This window comes from Bubalus bubalis, chromosome 19, assembly GCF_019923935.1.
Source record: "Bubalus bubalis isolate 160015118507 breed Murrah chromosome 19, NDDB_SH_1, whole genome shotgun sequence".
Classification (NCBI taxonomy): domain Eukaryota; kingdom Metazoa; phylum Chordata; class Mammalia; order Artiodactyla; family Bovidae; genus Bubalus; species Bubalus bubalis.
The window spans coordinates 20,640,208-20,661,541 of record NC_059175.1 but is presented as its reverse complement, the minus strand read 5'-3'; the positions used below and the strand labels follow the sequence as shown (position 1 = coordinate 20,661,541).

The following is a 21,334-nucleotide window of genomic DNA, read 5'->3' as shown; positions in this document are numbered from 1 at the left end:
CAGGGGCAAGATCTATTATATTCAATTGAATTCCAAACATTGATGAACCATGGTATTAAATTCCAACACTGCATATGGGAGTTTAACTTTTTAGTTTGAATTCACTAATATAATTAAATTGTGGCAATTCAAACAAAGAGATACTTTCCATTACTAAAGTTAATAAGGCATAAAGAAGTGCTAGAAGAAATCACAAATCTAAGCATATATAGGTTGGAATCTCTTGCAAGTCAAGGAAAAACAAAATGGAATCTGTGGGTTTCTGTTTGTAAAAGAGTTTTTTCCAAGACTTAAAAATATATACTGACTATCATGCACAGAATTGCTGTAAGATACCAACTGATTTATCTATATACCTTATGAAAATCTATCTTACTCAGTTTTAGTCACATTTGTTTTCATTAGAATAACATCTCTGTAGTGGAAAAAAAAGTTTGATGCTTCAAATTACAGAGGTCTAAAGCAAGAATGCAATGGCACCCCACTCCAGTACTCTTGACTGGAAACTCCCATGGACAGAGGAGCCTGGTAGGCTGCAGTCCATGGCGTCGCGAAGAGTCGGACACGACTGAGCGACTTCACTTTCACTTTTCACTTTCATGCATTGGAGAAGAAAATGGCAACCCACTCCAGTGTTCTTGCCTGGAGAATCCCAGGAATGGGGGAGCCTGGTGGGCTGCCGTCTATGGGGTCGCACAGAGTTGGACACGACTGAAGCGACTTAGCAGCAGCAGCAGCAGCAAAGCAAGAATGACTCCAGTTTTAAGGTTCCTCACTCCATCTTGTTCCTCCTCTAATCTTCCCCTGCCTAGTGAACTAGAGCTTAGAACTAGTGAACTAGAAGTGAACATCCTTCTGCCTAGTGAACTGGAGCTCTTAAGCACTCGTGTTACTTTGGGATTTAAGAGGAAGAGAGGATAGAGGGGGTACAAAACTAATGGAAGAGAAAAGTTAGGAAAGAAGGAAGGTATCTGCCTGTAAAAGCTCAGATTCATCCCTGCCCTTTCCTTGCTTCATTTTAAAACAGAAGAATGACTCCTACAGCTATATTCCCCAGGATTCTTTTTCCTGACATCCAATATACTTGGTCACTGGTAGATTGCAAGGCAAAAGGAGGAAAGAATCCAGAATATTTTCAGTTCAGTTCAGTCACTGAGTCATGTCCGACTCTTTTTGCGACCCCATGAATTGCAGCACACCAGGCCACCCTGTCCATCACCATCTCCTGGAGTTCACTCAAACTCATATCCATTGAGTCAGTGATGCCAACCAGCCATCTCATCCTCTGTCATCCCCTTCTCCTCCTGCCCGCAATCCCTCCCAGCATCAGAGTCTTTTCCAATGAGTCAACTCTTCGCATGAGGTGGCCAAAGTACTGGAATTTCAGCTTTAGCATCATTCCTTCCAAAGAACACCCACGACTGATATCCTTTAGAATGGACTGGTTGGATCTCCTCGCAGTTCAAGGGACTGTCAAGAGTCTTCTCCAGAATATTTTACCCCCTTTCTAAACCAGATGTGTACAGGGATTATTTCAAGCCGTATCTACATTAGCTTTCAAATTCCTGGTAGACTCTGATCGCCATAATTCTACCATAATTCTGCCAGGGACCACCCCCCCACACACACACCTGCCCAGTTCTGAAGCATTCTGGATCTCTCCAGCTAAAGGAGCAGCAATGGCTTCCTGCTGCTGCTACACTCTTGTTTCCCTCACTACCTCCCATTTCATTTCTGAGCTCTTCCATCATCTGTACAACCAGTAGCCTCCAATAAATCCCTTCTCTCTGAAAGTCAAAAATGAATTTTGTATCCATAACTGGACCATGACTGTTACAGAAAGGAAGGTTGGGAGGGACAGAATGAGTCAGTTGTTTTCTTTTCTAGGTAACTATGGTTACTGTCATGATGGATATAGAAGGAGGCAGGGGGAACAGAGAAAGAAAAGGAGCAAATATTTATTGAGCACTGTTGGTGAGTAAATGTTCTATTATCATTTAACCTTTGCATGTGAAGAAACTGAAACATAGAGAGGTTAGGTGTTTACCAAGATCATATTGCAAGACAAGGTTGAACAAGAATTTGAACTTAGAACCCATTCCACACTTTCTCCAAACGTACTCAGTAAGTGTACTTACTGGAGTACACTTCCTCCCTAGAAAGCATTAAGGTTATATTCAATAACAGTTCTTGATATGGGGGAGGAGTGTTTTTTTTTTTTGACTACATTTTTTATTACTTTTATAAGGTACAAGTGTCAAATAACTCAAAATCTGAGTTACTGCCATGGTCATACCACACTTACCTGAAGTTTGCTATTACTTGGCACAAAAACTAAAGTTTTACATCTTTCACATTCTTCCTCAAGCTCCACATTCAATAAAGTGCCAAATCGTATTGAAATCAACTTTCTAAGTCCCTCCCAAATCTACTGTCATTTATTCATTCAATATTGGATTGCCAGATGCCACAGTAGGGGGATACAAAAATGAACTAGATGAGTCAAAGGAGATACTGTCTGACTCTTTATATGCTCCTTTCCATAAAGTTCTTTCTCACCTGGATCAGAACAGTAATATCTTTATTGTTTGGGTCATATTTCTCTTCTTTCCCACCCATCTTGCTTATGCCCCTAGAATGAATTTTATTAAACTGAAATACTAGGTCACTTGGGCTTCCCAAGTGGTGCCAGTGGTAAATAACCCACGTGCCAACACAGAGACATGAGAGATGGGTTCGATCCCTGGGTCAGGAAGACCTCCTGGAGGAGAGCATGGCAACTCACTCCAGTATTCTTGGCTAGAGAATCCCATGGACAGAGGAGCCTGGCAGGCTACAGTCCATAAGGTTTCACAGAGTTGGATATGACTGAAGCGACTTAGACACATGCATATACTAGGTCACTTGCTTCCTTAAAGTCTTAGAGGAATTACACGTAGCTTTTGATGCAGCCTTGTGATGGCACATGGGGTACATCAGGTCTGTTTCTTCCAGCCTTTACCTATGATACTTACCCATTTCTCATATGAACTCTTTCACCCTTGGGCATCTATACATGTTATCCCCACTGCTTGTAATACCCTTCCCCATCTCATACCTTTATACAACCCTCATTCATCTTTCAAAACCCAATAAAAAAGAATTTCCTTCTCTGAAATCTATTCTCCGAGTCCACCCTACGCCTACGGCTGATGCCCCATGATTCCTGTTCTTGGTTCCCACGACACCAGTGCATACTTTCATCATCATATCACAGCACTTATCAGACTGCCAGGTAAACGCACTGTCTCCTCCACTCTGCTGTGACTTCCTCAAGGGCAGGGAGAGGCTTGGGCTCACTCGGCATCTCCAGTGCCAGGCTGAGGATTTGGCAGACAGCAGATCCTCAGTAGCACAGTGGTAAAGCCTCCACCTGCCAGTGCAGCAGATGAGAGAGATGAGGGTTCAATCCCTGGTCAGGAAGATCCCCCTGGAGTAGGAAATGGCAACCCACTCCAGTATTCTGGCCTGAAAAAGTCCAAGGACAGAGCCTGGCAGGTTACATTTGATGGGGTTGCAAAGAGTCAGACATGACTGAGTGACGGAACATGCACAGATCCTCAGTACATACAAGAATGGAGACGTACACAATTTTGAAATGGTAATGTGCAATCTAACTGTATAAAATTCAAAATGAAAGCACGCTTTTTACTGTTTGAAATTCCTATTTTTATATCTCTGCTCACAGATAATAATAGATTCTACTTTTCCACACCCAGTTATTAGTGTAATTATCCAGTTTTATTCAGCTATTACTATTTTCTTCAGCTATTACCATTTAACAAAGTCTGAAGTTGTACACCTGGTCAGAGAACTCCAGTCAGCAGGAGTTAATCTAGTAACTGTGAAATATCCATAAACAGTTCTCTAGATTTGACATTTATTAATGAAGTATGTAAGGTGCAGTTTGTAATAATTTCAGAAAAATTTTGGTAGTTTTTCTGTTTAGTGCATCATCTCTGCACTATTCTGTAGAGGAGCCCTGTGCAAATAGAGCTTAATACATCGGTGAGTGCTGCTTTTCTCAGGACAATATCTTCTTTATAGTAGGATTACAATTGAACAAAAAAGTATTTGCACTTTATACAGGTCACTGTAAGTTCAAAGTAAACAGGATGAGCAGCTTCTTGCACCTGTCAGAGATCCCATTGGAAAAGAAAAGCATCTCAGATTTACCTCTTGGATAATTTGATAGTTTAAAGATGGGCTTAAAACCATAGCTCAGTACTCATACCATCCCTCAACCTCCATGCACCAGAAGGAAAATAAAGTTACTTATTTAAAAAGTACTTCTCACTTCTGGTGGCAATAGAAGTGTTTATGATGGTTTGAACTGAGCTATACATTTAGGTCGGAGAAGGCAATGGCACCCCACTCCAGTACTCTTGCCTGGAAAATCCCATGGACAGAGGAGCCTGGTAGGCTGCAGTCCATGGGGTCGTGAAGAGTGGGACATGACTGAGCGACTTCACTTTCACTTTTCACTTTCATGCACTGGAGGAGGAAATGGCAACCCACTCCAGTGTTCTTGCCTGGAGAATCCCAGGGACAGTGGAGCCTGGTGGGCTGCTGTCTATGGGGTCGCACAGAGTCGGACACGACTGAAGTGACTTAGCAGCAGCAGCAGCTGCAGCATACATTTAGGTGGTGCAAGTATTAAAGAGTTTTGCCCATATTAAGATAAACTTCTGGCACTTCCTTAAGATTACGCCTTGCGATGCAGGGGACACAGATTTGACCCCTGGTTGGGCAACTAAAGATCCCACGTGCCACAGAGGAACTAAACCTGTGTGCCGCAACTACTGAGCCCGTGGCACAACTAGAGAGCCCGTGCGCCACAGTGAAAGATCCCTCATGACACGAGGATCCTGCACGCTGCAACTAAGACCACACACAGCCAAATAAATAAATACATTTTTTTGAAAAAAAGATAAAACTTCCTTAAACTATTGACCCTTAATAACACAGGTCTATTTATACAAGATTACGCTAGCCGTCAACCCCAAGCTAAACAAGTTTTGGGGAAATACTTCAGAGAGAAATTGCTTTTGCATAATAGGAGGCCTTTATTTTGGTTGTGATAAGAGTGATATTTTTGTTATACTCTTCTCAAGCCAGATCTACTCAGAGAGTATAGGACTTCATTTCAGGTATTAAATAAAGACTGACTTCCTAGAAACTATTACTGCGATAATTAAAGTTCTTTCTAGCCTGCTTCTACACTCAATGTCATGCCAAAGGGTGCCAAGAATCCATGATCAAAGAATGCAGCGATGCGGTGGTGGTGCCACAGCAAAGACAGAAGACCACTGTTCTGCTTTTTCATCCTCTTTATTGCCAACAGTTTAAAACGGTCAACATAAAAAAAAAAATCGATAATAAATACTGCTCTTTGGGCTGTAATAAATAAAAAGTTTATTAACAAGGAATGCACTTTTCCAGCCACAAGTGTCTTCAAAAATTAACAAAACAAAAAAAAAATATATATATGGCCATAGTTCACAGTTAAGCAGCCAAAAGCTGCTCCAATTATAGCCTTTAAACAACATGGGAGCGTCCTCCCTTTCCCTCCCCTTCAGGAAGTATATTCACAGCTCCAAGTCCTCTGTCCGAAGCACTCTCCACAGAGAGAAGTTAAGAGTCAATGCACCTTTCTGCAAAATTGTCTGAAAAGCCTTTAGAAACAGGTACGTCAAGGAAAACTGCATTCGGGTTCATTCTCAGCTCGTCCAAAGTTCAGGACTGTGTACCTCGGACTGGTCTGGTTCCACCAGGTCCAGTGGGCCACAGAGAAATTGTTTTCGTACCACCACCTGTCCATCTTCTTCAACGTGCTGTAGACCATTCTACTGACTTCCATGTAGATCTCACAGTGGAAAAGAGGAGTCCCATAGGGTCCGTTCAAGAAATCTTAGTTACACCTCTGTAAGAGCATGTTCAGAGCGTATTCCATTCGATTTTTTAATTCTAACGAACAGCCAGACATCAGCAGAGTTGTCAGTCTAAAAGTTGTAGATATCCTGTCCTCATTGATGTAGGTGAGAAGGTATTCTTCATTTTGGCTACAGATGATTATTTTTGTATGATCATGGTAGAAATTCACCTTTAAAAAGTAGACATAGATATTGAGCATCTCTAAATAGTCAAGATATGAAGAGTTTTCTCAATAATTGAACTGGCTATGTAAAAATCATTTCTTAGGACCTAAACATGCACTTTCTTAAAGGGTTCATTTACCTGAAAGGTGCCATCATTGAAGAGCATCATTAAGGCCTTATCAGATTTTAGCCATTGAAGGAGGTAGAGCCGAGGTCTTCGAACATCAGTAACACTAGGCAGGTCTCCACCCTGAGAGAGATTGGGAGAGTTAGTGCCTAGGAAGACTTCAGTGTGTGCACTCAGTTCTTCTAGCAAACACCTCTCAACCGTAAGCAAGGGCCAGAATGGCCTGGAGGTTCCTGGCCCACCACCCAGAGATCCTGAGTCATAGACAGGACGGAACATGAGATGCTGCACTTCTAAAAGCATTGAGGCTCCACAGATGCTACTGCTCCGTGGACCACACTTCAAACATCACTTCTTGAAAGCCAGGGGACTTACATCCATGAGGTTCTCCTCCATGTAATGAGAGAAGTATTTCAGCACCGTCACTTGACTAATGAATTGTTCAGGGGCATCTGTGGCTTGGAAAACAGAGCACTGGCCAAGCTCCGCGTAATAGTGAACTGTTCTAAAGAACAGGGAGAAAAGAAACAGAAACAGGAAAAGTCAGTCACTGTTTTCTGATTTCCTTAGGGCAAAACTGAAGAACTGACAGGGCTTCCTTAACTGGACACACTTACTTTCTGTCTGGAAGGAGGCTCATGTGAGCACCGTTGTTGAAAAGGACTCCTACGGTGTGGTCTGAGAGCTGGTACCCAAAGCCATATTTGTTAGAGTAGTCGACCCACTTGGTGACCCACTGAAAGGAAGTGCTCAGCTGCTCTTTGGGGATGCAGTCAGCTTCTGGCATGTTTTCGAGACATCCTCGAAGGACTCTTGCCACCGTGTCTGCGACACTTCCCATGGTACTGTCCTCAAGGCCTAAAAAGTCAGAGAAAGTTATAAAATCATTACCAACAAAACCTCAGGCTGTGGTAAGTGCTGGTCTCCCTCCACTAATTCTAAGGATGGAAGACTCAGAATTGCTCCAATCCTCTCAGTTGCTTCTTCTATGTTAAATCAGGCCAAAAACCAAGCTGACTTCAGCTGCTTAGTGTTGAACACTGGCGTTTAGAGTGTCACTATTTAAAATGTGATTGACAACTTACATTCACTGCTACTGCTGCAGCTGCCAAGAGTTCCTCTGACTATCATCCGAATAGCATCTCCAATCTGCTGCTTGTTTTCCACTGCGGGTGTTCCAGATCTGGCAACTGTAGTGGTAGGTGGCTGGAGTTCCTAGAAGAGAGAGGAGCCAGATGATAGTCAAACATTTAAAATTCATCTAAAGTTGAGAATTCTAGTTTAAGATGAGATTATAGCAATTACTAGGAAAGCTTATCACAAAGCAATGGACACAAGCCCAGTAAAAGATATTTCTGATAACTCAACTGCATGCATTGTTAAACTAAGAGATAAAATCTTTCCTTTTAAAGGCTTGGGGAAAAAAAACTTAAGTAAATATATCATGATCCAAGTGATAATTAACAAAGAATGGAAATGATATAAAGTGTTTATAACTACTTTATTCTTCTCTAGCATACCTCATCTGTCCTGTGTTTGCTGGGTTGCTGAGTTATCGAAGTCTTTTTCAAATCATGCCTAAGCTTGTAAATTTCTTCATCTTCTTTAGATACTTTATCTGTAAATCAAGAAAAAGGATTATGAGCATTATTCTATCCAAACAAGATAGAAACAGAGTAAGTCATATTTCCTCCTTTTGCGTTAATAACCAACTTAAGAGCATTCAAGGCAAAACCAACAGTTTTATCTTTGCCATCAGCTCCAATTATCCAAGAAGCACACTTTAATGCATCTGAAACAAAACTATCAACTACAGTTTGCAATTTAGATTTATTATGCTACCAAAAGTTCAACAGTTTACTAACATACGGGCCAAATTATGTTAATATGAAAGCCTCTTTCAACTAACTTATCAATTTCATATATATTATACTGGATACAGAAAAAGTCTTATAACTTACTGTGTGTGTCAATATATCTTGCTTTGTCTTTTTTGCCACCAAAAAGAGCAGCAGCTGCCTTCTTAAAGAAATTCTTAGCTGGGCTTGACAAGTGGAAATCTGGAACTGTGTGACAACAGCTAGAAGAGAGTCTATCTGGAGTGAAGCCCTGTGAAGCATAAGAAAAGTCTTTCAGTAACCTGCTAGGAAATTAGGATCAAGAGCATGTAATAAAAAGATGCAAAAAAAAAAAAAAAATCCACCAACCTGCAAAAAGAAATCATGTCGAATGATGTCATCCAAACTGGGACGATCTTCTGGATTTTTGGACAACATGCTAGCTATTAAGTGCTTAGCAGGAGCCAGCAATGAAGAGGGCATTGTATACCTTGCTTCTCTTATACATCTGTAAGTTTCTTTCAGATTTGTAGTTTCAAATGGAGGTCTTCCTAGTAACATTGTATACCTGTATACAAAGAAACACTTCTTTAGGAATCATCATAAAGCAATTCTTTTCCAGTGCTAAAATCTACATTTAAATTTGATTTTTTATTATTTTGGTGCATTTACTTACATTACACAGCCTAAGGCCCAAATGTCTGATTCACAGCCATGTCCTTGTTTGTTGAGGACTTCAGGAGAAAGATAATTTGGGGTACCACATATCGTCCTGGGAAAACAAAATACGAAGATTTCACTAGGAACTCTCCTCTTGTTTAAACTTAGTTCTCTGGGTAAGCTATGCTGAATTTCTATTTGGGAACATTTGACTTTTGGCATATGAACAATTGACATTTCACCAAGTGACTTGGTAATTTTTTTAAGTGCATGTACAATTGTTTTCAGCCACATGACAAAGTGCTTTAAGCCAACTGAGACCAGGTACAACAGGACATTTTTATACATTTCAGGCAAATAAAAGATTTGTTTCATAATCAACTTATGGCCGAAGATACTCTGCCTAGGCCATAGTGGCACTGAGTAAGTGTTTCCTTCAATTAACATTGTAGCAGTTTACAGATTTTAATATCAACTAACCTCTGAAACATTAATTGGAAGATAAAAAGGGCATGTTTGGTCTCCACAAAACCCTAGTTAAGATGTATCCTTCTGAATCTTACCTTCTCCTGTGTTCCAAGGGTTCCAGCCTGGCTGCCAAACCAAAGTCCCCAACTTTTAGTTCCATGGCTTCATTAATAAAAAAGTTCCCTGGATGACAAAATAAAAAAGTCTGAATCCTCTTGAAAAAATATTCTAACCAAGTACACACACATCCATCCACTCGAGAGGCAGGCAGCCAGCTGCTTAACAGGCGAGCCATCATTCAGAAGCAACACTGCATTGGCTAGATCCCAACTAAGAACATTAACTATGTAAGAAAAGGGAAAGAGAGCGTGCACCTCTGACACAAAAGTCAGGGTTTGGAGTGAAAGGCTCACCTAGTTTGAGATCTCTATGCAAGATTTCTTGTTCGTGAAGGTACTTTAGTCCAGACACGATCTGCCTGAGGTAATATCGGACTTCTGGCTCTGTCAACACCTTCCTTGCTTTCAAGATATGAGCCATGGACTGGGAGGAGGAGAAGGAAAAAAGAGAATCTGTCAAACAAAGTTGCCAGCATCAGTAGTTTCCTTATGCAGGATGAGCAATGAAAGGTAATGCTGCCATATTACAATTATGTCCAAATCAAATTCCCAGATAAAGTGCAATTTGAATGCCAGGTCAGAGTGCGGGAAGTACATGCACTCAGATGAGCAAAGACTTACCCTTCTACTACAATATTCCAAAAGAATGTAAATGTTTTCTTTGTCCTCGAAGTAGTGGTAAAACTGCACGACGTGCTTGTGATGAAGAATTCTGTGAAGCTCTATTTCCTTGTCAATCTAAAAGGAAAAGCAAGATCAGTCTTATTAGCCTCCTTCACCTCTGCAAAGCCAGCTGCTTACACATGCAGAAGACATGTTCCTAACAGGGAAGGGCCATCTCTGCACACAAAGAAAATATTTTACTCAACAGTCATACACACCTTTTCCCTTTGATGAGGTTTGGCTACTCTGCTGTGAGGAATAATTTTTGCAGCGTAGACTTTGTTGTTAGTCAAATCTGTCATCTCGTAGCATTTTGCAAAGCCACCCTGAAAGGAAACAAAGCCGAGAGGGAATTGAGTATGGCAGGAACATGGACGGCAGATTTTTTTTAATAAATAAACAAGAAAGATAAGCAAAAATATGAGGAAGGGTGGACAGAGGGACGCGGTCTACTTTTTTAAAAGCTCCTTCACGAAGGGAAAGCACTCCTAACAACAGTTAAGTGAAAACGGTGCCCCTTCTCCTTTTACAAAGAGGAGCTTTACGGAGCGGGGCTGGGGGTAGGGGAGATGAGAAATAGGGTCTGAAGAGACGTGTCAAGAAAATTCTCTGGGGTGGGGGTGGGGAGGCATCTGGAGGGCTAGGTCTGGTGTAGAAAACCCTTGCTTCTGGCCTCAAGATCAATGTCTTTGGGCTCGTTGGGGAGGCAGACAGAGCCGCGGTCAAGGATGGAGAACGCGAACCCCACGCTGTCAGCGCACAAAAGCCAAAGGAGGGCAGGTGAGCACCCCCACGCCGCGCCGGGATCCGACTACCGAGATCTCGAGAAACGGCGGGGGAGCGGGGACTCCGGGTCCGGCCCGGCCCGGGGGTAGGGGGTGGAGAGTGGGGGAAACGCCCGGGCAGACCTCCCTCCCGCCTGGCAGCTGGGCGCCCGCCGCTCATCACCTTTCCCAGCACTTTGCCGCGGCAGTAGCGCTTCCCCGTCGTGGGGTCGACGATAATCCGCGAGATCTCGGCCCCCGAGTGCGAGTGGTGGTGATGATGGTGCGGGGCCGCCGGCTGCACCTGCGCCGGGGGCTGCGGCGGCTGCGGCTCCTCGGGGGGCGGCTGCGGCCGCTTCTTCTTCGAGTCCCCGCCGCAAGCCTTGCCCAGCGCCTGCTCGCACATCTTGGTGCTGGCGGCCGGCTGGTAGGTGATAGTCCGTAAGAGCTCCATGGTCGCCTCGTCGCCTAACACTACCGGCCACCACCTCCGAGGCGCGGACACACGACCGAGCCGGCCTCTGCCCTCGAGCTCCGCCCCGCCGAAAACCTCCCGCGCCCGACGCCTCGGTCCACTTGTGCGAGTGGGAACGCCGGGCGAAGTCTTATATATGGGCTGGGAAGGGGGCGGAGAATCGAAACGGAACGCGACGTCATGGGCGACGCCCCGCCCACCGGCCTCCAGAGCGCGCGGGGCCAGGCGAGAGGTCGCTAAGGGCCGCTGGGTTTCCGCTCGCGATCCGGGTGCGAAAGCGGGCGGTCTGGCCGCGGGGGAGGGCTCCCCGCGATGAGGAGGCGGACACAGGCGTCTGGCCGTCCTCGTGACCAGCACCCAGTTCTTGGAATGTTCTGAACTTCTAGGTTTGAAGTAGAAACCCGGGGGCCGCGAGTCGGCCCCGCCCCGTGGCCCGCGGTGCTGCGGTCATCGCAGGTTCCTTCTCCCCCAAAGCCCTTGCGGACCGCCCCGCAATCTGACGCCTCCGGTGTCATGGGGTGACTGTGGCCAGAGTCCACTGCACAGGCACGTGAGGCTTCCCCCGGGCCACCTGGGAGACCGGGCTGCCGGGGACCCCGCGCTTTTACCCTACCAGTTCCTGTCTAGAGGGTCCCTCCGAGGAGGCCGTGCCCCTGAAAGGCAGGGATTCCCGCAGCAGGGTCTTCCGAGCTCCCCGCTGCTTCTGAACGAGGCCGACTTCGGCTCAGGCCGGTCGGCTGACCATGGCCAAGTCCCACTTAGTGCTCATCACCCTAGATCAAGCCTTTATCTGAAGTCAGGCTCTTAACCTTGGAGAGGGAAGCAGTTGCCTGGGAAAGGTTTAGCCTTCAGGATGTCCGAAGACTGGGAGCAAAGGCGCCATCTCGTGGAATGTGCCAGAAGCGCAGTTAGCGGTTGGAGTGGGCCGCGGTATGGGCTTTCTTTGACAATCAGTGGTGTAATCCGGCTCCTGGTGCTGATTATGGTTTTACAATCGAAATCATCTATCTCTTCTTCCGAAGGGGTTATGCAGACTGCCTCATTAAGCCACGAGGCTGCTCTGGTGCTGAGAGAGGCAGTCTTAGGCCTTCCAAATGGAAGGAATTGGAGCATGAGGGAGGAACATAGCGTAGTGAGTTAAAACATGGCTTAGTTTCCTGTTCGCAGATTTTACAGTTCAGATTTGCTAACCTAGGAACACCATTCTTTCTTGCTCTAATGACGATAGTGTTTTTATGTGCAGGACACCATATTTAGTGTTTTCAAATGCCTTATTTAATTCTGCATCCGTTTTAAGTAGAAAATACTGTTATTCCCATTTTACAGATGACGAATCTGGGGTTTAAAGAATTTAAGTAACTTCTTATATAGTCTCTCTGTATAAATATTTAGTAGATCATCCAAGTTATGTTAATGAGCAGTAGGCAAATTTTTAAATCTAAAATAAGATATATTTCACAATATTTCAATAGTAATTTCCAGTTCTATATAGAACATCAGGTTAATAACCCCCTGGAAAGTATTTAGAAAAGGGTTGGCTCAAGTCCAGATACCATCAAGGAGTGTTCTTGCCTGGGAAATCCAGTGGATAGAGGAGCCTGCTGGGCTCTACAGTTCATGGGGTCGCAAAAGAGTTAGCAACAGGACTTAGCAACCAAAGCGACAACAACAATGCCTGTTATCAGTGACTTAGGTATGCATGGTTTCAAAGACTCTGTCTCAAGTACTTCCCAAGTAATGTAGAAACGAGTGCCATTGGCATTACAAAGTAGAAAGAGAAAGTCTTCTATGACTCTTCCTTTTTGATTCTGTAAACAGGGCAAGCCCAGGCATGTTTCTTGTAAAGTAAAAGTGAACTTTACCCCCAAATTGTCAGGGCTGGAATAAGGGGTGGACCTAGAGGTAGGCATGAAGACTTATGTAATCTTCCTCTTTAAAGTTAAATCTAGGGGTGACCTTTGCCCCCCAGATTTAGGCAGAGTTGTTTACTAGCCTGTAGTAGGCTTGCTGGTTTAGAAATTACTACCTAAATTTCCAGAGCTAATTTTACACCACGTCTATTTTATCTGCTGATAATGAACTTTTAAATCTAATTTGTTTATGACTTTCTATGATAAAAGGACTGTGAAGAATAGTCATGATATTTTTATTATTATTTCCATTCTTTGATTATCATATATTATTGTATATCTCTTTACCAAATTTACTTAAGCATTTGATGTACTGTTGAACATGCCATAGGAAGTTCAGGTCTATCCTCCAAAACATTTGAGCACTTAATAAAATACTAACATGTATATGTGTTATTGAGTCTTCTGTGCAATTATGAAAAATCAGATTTTTTTTTGGTTTCTAGTGCCATCATGTGGACAGAACTAAAATTGTTATTAGTAGAGCAGAAAAGGAAATAAATATACTTTCAAATGGAGATAAATCTTTAATTAAAAGATATTTTCCTGTAGTTCTCTCGATTTAATGTAAAGCAGTATCCTAATATTATTTTTAGTGAAACTTGACACACTGATTGCAAATTTTATATGAAACTGTAAGTGATCAAAAAGAGCAAAGTAACTTTACAGAAAAATTAGGAGAAGGAAGGTCTTTCCTCTGCCAGTCATCAAGACTGTAAGTTATTAATTTGCTCTATTAAGTCAGAGCAATGAAGAAAGTTTGGTCCTCTCACAGGGATAGACTAACCAGTGAAATAGTTTAAAGAGCCTAGAAATAAAGGCACATGTATATAGAATTGTATATGAGCCTAGAAATAGATGCACAAGTATATAGAATTGTGGTATATGAGCCTAGACATAGATGCCTGTATATGGAGAGTTGTGGTCTATGGCAGAGGAAGCATGATAGGTTAGTGAGAAAAGGAGACTATCCAATAAATGGAAGTAGAAAATTGACTTTTCCATATTAAAAAAAAAAAATGAAGTCTGTATCTTACACTGTATTAGTTCCCTAGGGCTGCCTTGACAGAATACCACAGTCTGAATGCTCAATTTACAGAAATTACTTTCTCTCTCTGGAGGCTAGAAGTCCAGGATCAAGGTATTCCTCCTGGGGCCTCTCTCTTTGACTTGCAGTTGGCTGCCTTATCTTCTTGTCTTCATGTGATCATTCCTTTTTGAGCGAGCATCCCTGGTGTCCCCTTGTAAGTCCAAATTTCCTGTACAAGGACAGCAGTTAGACTGGATTGTACTGTGCTGTGCTTAGTCGCTCCGTCATGTCTAACTCTTTGTGACCCCATGGACTGTAGCCCGCCAGGCTCCTCTGTCCATGGGAATTCTCCAGGCAAGAGTACTGGAGTTGATTTGCCATGCCCTCCTCCAGGGGATCTTCCCAATTCAGGGATGGAACCCAGGTCTCCCTTGCAGGCAGATTCTTTACCTTCTGAGCCATCAGGGAAGTCCAAGAATACTGGAATGGGTAGCCTATCCTTTCTCCAGGGGAATTTAAGGCCCACCCAAATGGCATCATTTAACCTTAATCAGGCCCTATCTCTAAATACAGTCACATTCTGAGGTACTGGGGGGCTAGGGATTTGATACGTGAATTTCGAGGGGAAACCATTTTTAGCCCATAACATACACAAGGTACAAAAAAAGTCTATTTCAGATGGAATAAAGACTTTAAGAACAAAGCAAAATATCAGTAGGAAACAATAGGCAACCGATGTTCAGAGCATAGGGTGGGGAAAGTTTTTTTATTGAGATAGAGTTGTAGAGTTGACATGTAATACCCTGGTGGCTCAGTGTTAAAAAATTCACCTGCTAATGCAGGAGACATGGGTTCAGTCCCTGGGTCGGGAAGATCCCCTGGAGAAGGGAATGGCACCCACTCCAGTATTCTTGCCTGGAGAATTCCATAGGCAGAGGACCCTGGCGGGCTACAGTCCATGAGGTCTCAAAAGAGTCAGACATGACTTAGCTATTAAATAACAAACTATTAGTTTTATGTGTATACTGTTATGATTTTATATCTATATATAGGTATATGTAGATATTAATAGAGGCTTCCCAGTTGGCTCAGTGGTAAAGAATCCACCTGCAAATGAAGGAGAGAAGAGTTTGATCCCTGGGTCAGGAAGCTCCCCTGGGGAGGAAATGACAACCAACTCCAGTATTCTTGCCTGGAAAATTCCATGGGCAGAGGAACCGGGTGGGCTACGGTTCATGGAGTCACAAAAGAGTTGGACACAACTGAGTGACTGAGCACACACACACACACACACACATAGATATATATGGTGAAACAGCTAACACAATTTGTATCACCACACATAGTTACAATGTTTTTTCCTTGTGTTGTTACTGAGTCTGAGGTAAGGAGGCTCTGATCACCACAGGCATGCTCAATCATTCAGTGAGCTCTGCTCAATGCAGGACTACAGGCCAACAAATCCAAGAGACGAGGTGTTCAGGCAAAGAATACAACTTTATTTGGAAACCTGGCTAACTGAGAAGATGGCAGACTAGTGTCTCGAAATAGCCATCTTGTTGAGGTCTGGATGCCAGGTTCTGTTATAGAACCAGAGAGAGAAGCTGCGAGGAACTTAAGTCAAAAGGCAAAGAGAGAGAGGAAATGAAAAAGTTAAAAGGGCCGTCAGTCTTGGAAAACATCTCCAGAAATGGCCAGCATCAGGGAAAAGAAAGAAGTGTTAGTTACTCAGTCATGTCCAATTCTTTGTGACCCCATGGGCTATGGACCCTAGGGACTGTACCCCTCTAGGCTCCTCTGTCCATGGAATTCTCCAGGTAAGAATACTGGAGTGCATAGCTATTCCCTTCTCCATGGGGATCTTCCTGACCTAGGGGTCACACCCAAGTCTTCTGCACTGTGGGCAAATTCTTTATCCTCTGAGTCACCAAGGAAACATCAGGGAAGGGATGTGTTAATCTCTTCTTTCTTGCAGCCATTCACAGGTGGGCAGGGTCAGATTATCTCTCTGTGAGCTGAACAGAGGCTCTTTAACAGTCAGGCATAGGAGCAGGGTCCTCTGAGGTAGGCCATTATGTATGATTATAATAACAACATCAATGAAAAACAAGTCAAAGAAACATTTCCAACACGGAGTCAGAGTTGGTTCTTCTCTGCAACTGTATGATAGTAAATTTTAAGACCTACTCTCTCAACAGGGCTTCCCTGATGGCTCAGCAGTAAAAAATTCACCTCCAGTGCAGGAGACGCAAGAGATGCTGGTTCAATCCCTGGGTCAGGAAGATCCCCTGGAGGAGGAAATGACAACCCATTCCTATATTCTTGCTGGGAAAATCTCATGGACCAGAGGAGGTCACAAAGAGTCTGAATATATGATACCATATAGTTAACTCAGGTCTTCCCTGGTGGCTCAGTGGTCAAGAATCTGTCAGCCAATTCAGGAGACATGGTTCAATCCTTGGGTAGGGAAGATCCCCTGGAGAAGGAAATGGCAACCCACTCTAGTATTCTTGCCTGGGAAATCCCATGGGCAGAGGAGTCTGGTGGACTAGAGTCCATGAAGTTGCAAAGAGACAAGACACAACTTAGCAACTACACAGCAACAACAGAGTGTTAACTAGAGTCACCATGCTTTACATCCCCAGGACTTATTTATTTTATAATAGGGAGTTTGTGCCTTTTGACCTCCTTTACCCATTTTGCCTACCTTCCCTGCCTTCTGTTAACCAATGATCTATTCTCTTTGAGCTCTGAATATGAGTTCAATTTTATCTTTAAATTTCACATATAAATGAGAATATTCATTGTCTTTCTTTTATTCATTTAACATAAATAGCTCAAGGTCCATCCATCTTATTGTAAATGGCAGGACTTCCTTCTGTTGTATGGCTAAATCATATTCCAGTATGTGTGTGTATATCTAATGTATTCTTTATCCATTCATCCATTAATGGATAGTTTTGTTTCTATACCTTGATGGCCTTTAAAAATGCTGCAGTGAACTTGGGAATATTGTTATTTCTTCAAGATTATGATTTCATTTCCTTTGATTATATACCCAGAAATGGGCCTGCTGGGTCATATGGTAATCCTATTTTTAATTTTTTGAGGCGTCTCCATTTTGTTTTCCATAGTGGTTGTACTGATTTATATTCCCACCAATATTGTATAAAGGTTCCCTTTTCTCCACATCCACCCCAACACTTGCTCTTTCTTATCTCCTTAACGATAACCATTCTAAAGAGGTATGAGATGATATCTCATTGTAGTTTGGATTTGGCTTTCCTTGATGATTAATGATGTTGAGCATCTTTTCATTTACTTACTGGCCTTTTGTAGGTCTTCTTTGGAAATATCCATTCAAGTCTTCTGCCCATTTTTTTAAATTGAAACATACTTGATTTACAATGTTGTATTAGTTTTTAGTATAAAGCAAAGTGATCAGATATATATATATATGTGTATATACATTCTTTTTCATATTATTTTCCACTGTGCTTTACTAGAGGATACTGAATATAGTTCCCTGTGCTATATGGTAGAACCTTGTTGTTTATCTATTTTGTATATGGTAGTTTGTATCTCCTCACCCCATACTCCTGATTTATTCCCTGCCCTCCCACCCATTTCCGCTTTATTGTTGTTTTCCAGTCTCTTAAGTCATGTCCAACTCTCTGTTACCCCATAGACTGCAGCATGTCAGGCTTCCCTGTAAATTTGTTTTCTATGTCTGTATGTTTCTGTTTTGTATATAAGTTTCTTTGTATCATATGTTAGATTCCACATATATGTGATATCATATGATATTTGTCTTTGACTTATTTTACTTCATGATAATCCCTAGGTCCATCTGTGTTGCTACAGATGGCATTATTTCACTCTTTTTTGTTGCTGAGTAGGATTCCATCATGGACGTGTGCCACATCCTTTTTATTTATCATCTCTCTATGGACTTTTAGGTTGCTCCCATGTCTGGGCTATTGTCAGTAATACCACTGTGAACACTGGGTTGCATGTATCTGTTCAAATTAGATTTCTCCAGATATATGCCCAGGAATGGGATTGCTGGATCATATATCTTCTACCCATTTTTAATCATATTACTTAGCTCTTTACAGTTGAGGTAAAGAGGTAAGTAACTCCTTATTAGATACCTGATTTGAAAATATTTTCTCTCATTATGTAGGTTTTCTTTTCATTTTGTGGATGATTTCCTTTGTTGTGCAAACACTTTCTTTGATGTAGTTCCCCTTGTCTAATTCTCGCTTGTATTGCCTTTTGCTTTCAAATCCAAGATATCGTAGCCAAGACTAATGTAAAGGGCTTTATCCCATGTTTTCTTCTAGTTTTGTGGTTTCAAATAGTTAATCTATTTTGAGTTGACTTTTGTGTGTGGCATAAAGATAATGGTCCAGTTTCATTCTTTTGATGTGACTATCTAGATTTCCCAGCACCCTTTATTGAAGAGACTATCCTTTATATATGTCCAAAAATATATTATGGGAAAAGAACAGTCTGTTCAATAAAGGCAAAGATTTTTCAATGTGCAAATCCCATTAACCATAAAACAAGAAATGGATAAATTTGGCTAAATTAAAATTAAGAAATTTGATTCATCAAAAGACACCTTAAAGTAAAAAGACAAGCTATAAGTTGGTAGAAAGATTTGTATACATATAACTAAAAGAAATAGAAAGGACTCCTACATATTGGCAAGAAAAATGACCCAATATACATAAAAATAAGTAAATGATATAAAGTATTTAATAGAAAAGGAGCTACTTATAGCCAATAAATAAGGTGAGTTTCTCAAAGTCAGTAATAATTAGGGAAAGATAAATCAAGACCATTTAAGCTCATTCAACAGGAAAAGGTTAGGAAGCCTAAACATATCAAGTGTTGGAAAAAAAGTAGATCAGCAATTTGTATGTACAATTTTGCTAAGAGTGTGAGTTGATCATTCTTACACCCTACAACCCATCAAGAGAAATACTTGCACATACGTACCAGGAGACACATATACAAGCAATGTCATGGCAGTGCTTTCAGTGATTGAAAAAAGAAAAAAACCCACATAAACCAAATGCCCATAAGATAGAAGAAGGGGTAAATAAATAGTGGTGGTTGTTGTTCAGTCACTCAGTCGTGTTCAACTCTTTGCGATCCCATGAATTGCAGCACGCCAGACTTCCCTGTCCTTCACTATCTCCCAGGGTTTGCTCAAACTCATGTCCATTGAGTCAGTGATGCCGCCCAACCATCTCATCCTCTGTTGCCTCCTTCTCCTCTTGCCTCAGTCTTTCCCAGCATCAGGGTCTTTTCCAGTGAGTTGGCTCTTCCCATCAGGTTACCAGAGTATTGGAGTTTCAGCTTCAGCACCAGTCCTTCCAATGAAAAGGATTGAGAAAAGAAAAAAAAAAAACCCATATAAACCAAATGCCCATAAGATAGGAGAAGAGATAAATAAATGGTGGTATGTATACATAATGGGATATTATATGAAAATCTATGAATTAACATATCTACATCAGTATGAATAAATCTTAATGTTTACTTTTTTAAATGCAAATTAAAGATTATTCTTTTATAAAATGCAAGAACTAAATCTATTTTGTTTATGGATACATTTTTATTAATTTAAAGCACTATTTAAAAAAACACGGAAATGATAAATGGTACATTTAGGACAATAGTTATTTTACCTTGTGTGAGTGAGGCCAGGGATATAAAAGAAGGAAAGAACATGCAAATCTTTACTGTCAGTGATCAGCTCCTGGATTGGATTATGGGAACACTCAAACGAGACATGTGCCTGGAGACACCAAGGATATGTCATGAGCCAAGGACTATGGTTAGTCCAGCTGTGAGTACCTTAAATCCAGGTTTTAAAAAAAGAAGTACACAGTTCTGACCAGTATAATGACCAGTATAATGAGGGAAGTGAAACAATAAGAAGAACATTTTTATATATGTGTGCATTGCTAGGAGACTGCAGGGGCTAGGCTAGCCATGTTACATCACTGAAATAGCCTGAGCACCGTGGAAGGTGAAAAGAGCCAGACCTCATTTTACGTTCATCACAATAGATCTACTTGGTTGGATATTTAAATTTAAGTTCTAACTCTTTGAAAATGAACTTAACATTAAAGGTTAATTTTAGGATTTAAATTAAATATGAGTATGTTAAATATCTTTTAAGTTTGACAGACTAGCATTTTGTAAGTGAATGAAACTATGGCAAATCCTGCCAGTAATCTTTGATGAAGATTTATATTATACATTTATCACAATAGTTGACCGAACTTTTATTCATTCTTCTGTCTGTTTACCTGTCTACCTAACCATCTGTTTCCTGGACTTGATAATAACAGTGTTTAAGAGCAACTCTCCTTTCCAACTTCATTCACTGTTGCACAAACTGAAATTACTGATTTCTACAGTGGATTTAGATCTCCCTCTACTGGTGCAAAAAGATAATGCCAATCAATGCTGTGCTGCTGCTGCTGCTGCTGCTGCTAAGTCGCTTCAGTCGTGTCCAACTCTGTGCGATCCCAGAGACGGCAGCCCACCAGGCTCCCCCGTCCCTGGGATTCTCCAGGCAAGAACACTGGAGTGGGTTGCCATTTCCTTCTCCAAGGCATGAAAGTGAAAAGTGAAAGTGAAGTTGCTCAGTCGTGTCTGACTCTTAGCGACCCCATGGACTGCAGCCTACCAGGCTCCTCTGTCCATGGGATTTTCCAGGCAAGAGTACTGTCCTTAGTCATACTCACCATTCCATTGCCTTATGTAGCATCAGCATAAAAAGTAAGCTCACTTTTGAATCTGTCTTAAAGGACACAGCTATTTTCTAAAGTCAAATTATCTAAATTTTTATAAATAAAAAAATACGAGCATATAGTACAAAAACAAGGTAAAGATTTTTATTAATACTTTTCCTCACTCTTATAAATAAAAACCTTTGTCTCATTGACATCTAAAAAAATTTTTTTTTCAAGAACATCTTTCTCTCTTTGTGAATCCTTACAGGTTACTTATCCTCTACACATGTACCTTCAAATTTCTTGTTCATTTAGGAGCCTTTTCTTTTTTTCTTCTTCCAGTTTTGCTGAGAAATAATCAACATATAGCACTGTTTAGGTTTGG

The 21,334-nt window shown here is 41.8% G+C and overlaps 1 protein-coding gene across 1 annotated transcript; it reads right to left on the bottom strand.

The window, feature by feature from the left end:
* Positions 1 to 5,351: 5,351 nt before the first annotated feature.
* Positions 5,352 to 11,236, bottom strand: PLK2 (polo like kinase 2). The gene is made up of 14 exons (XM_006064852.4): positions 10,961 to 11,236; positions 10,231 to 10,338; positions 9,971 to 10,087; positions 9,644 to 9,773; positions 9,326 to 9,413; positions 8,779 to 8,874; positions 8,472 to 8,670; positions 8,226 to 8,373; positions 7,785 to 7,882; positions 7,350 to 7,479; positions 6,882 to 7,122; positions 6,640 to 6,769; positions 6,277 to 6,387; positions 5,352 to 6,142 (listed from the first exon to the last, which is right to left on the bottom strand). The coding sequence occupies exons 1-14, from the start codon at positions 11,228 to 11,230 to the stop codon at positions 5,951 to 5,953; spliced, it is 2,058 nt and encodes a 685-aa protein (XP_006064914.3). The 5' UTR covers positions 11,231 to 11,236; the 3' UTR covers positions 5,352 to 5,950.
* Between the last annotated feature and the right edge of the window lie 10,098 nt (positions 11,237 to 21,334).

Bases quoted from the DNA above. Each gene is read 5' to 3' on its own strand.
- PLK2 (XM_006064852.4), bottom strand. From the start codon at position 11,230: ATGGAGCTCTTACGGACTATCACCTACCAGCCGGCCGCCAGCACCAAG. The intron at 7,480-7,784 runs GTATGCTAGAGA...TCTCTCTTCTAG, and splicing joins GCAAACACAGGACAGATGAG to GAACTCCAGCCACCTACCAC. The intron at 7,123-7,349 runs GTAAGTTGTCAA...CTGACTTTTTAG, and splicing joins CTGCAGCAGTAGCAGTGAAT to GCCTTGAGGACAGTACCATG.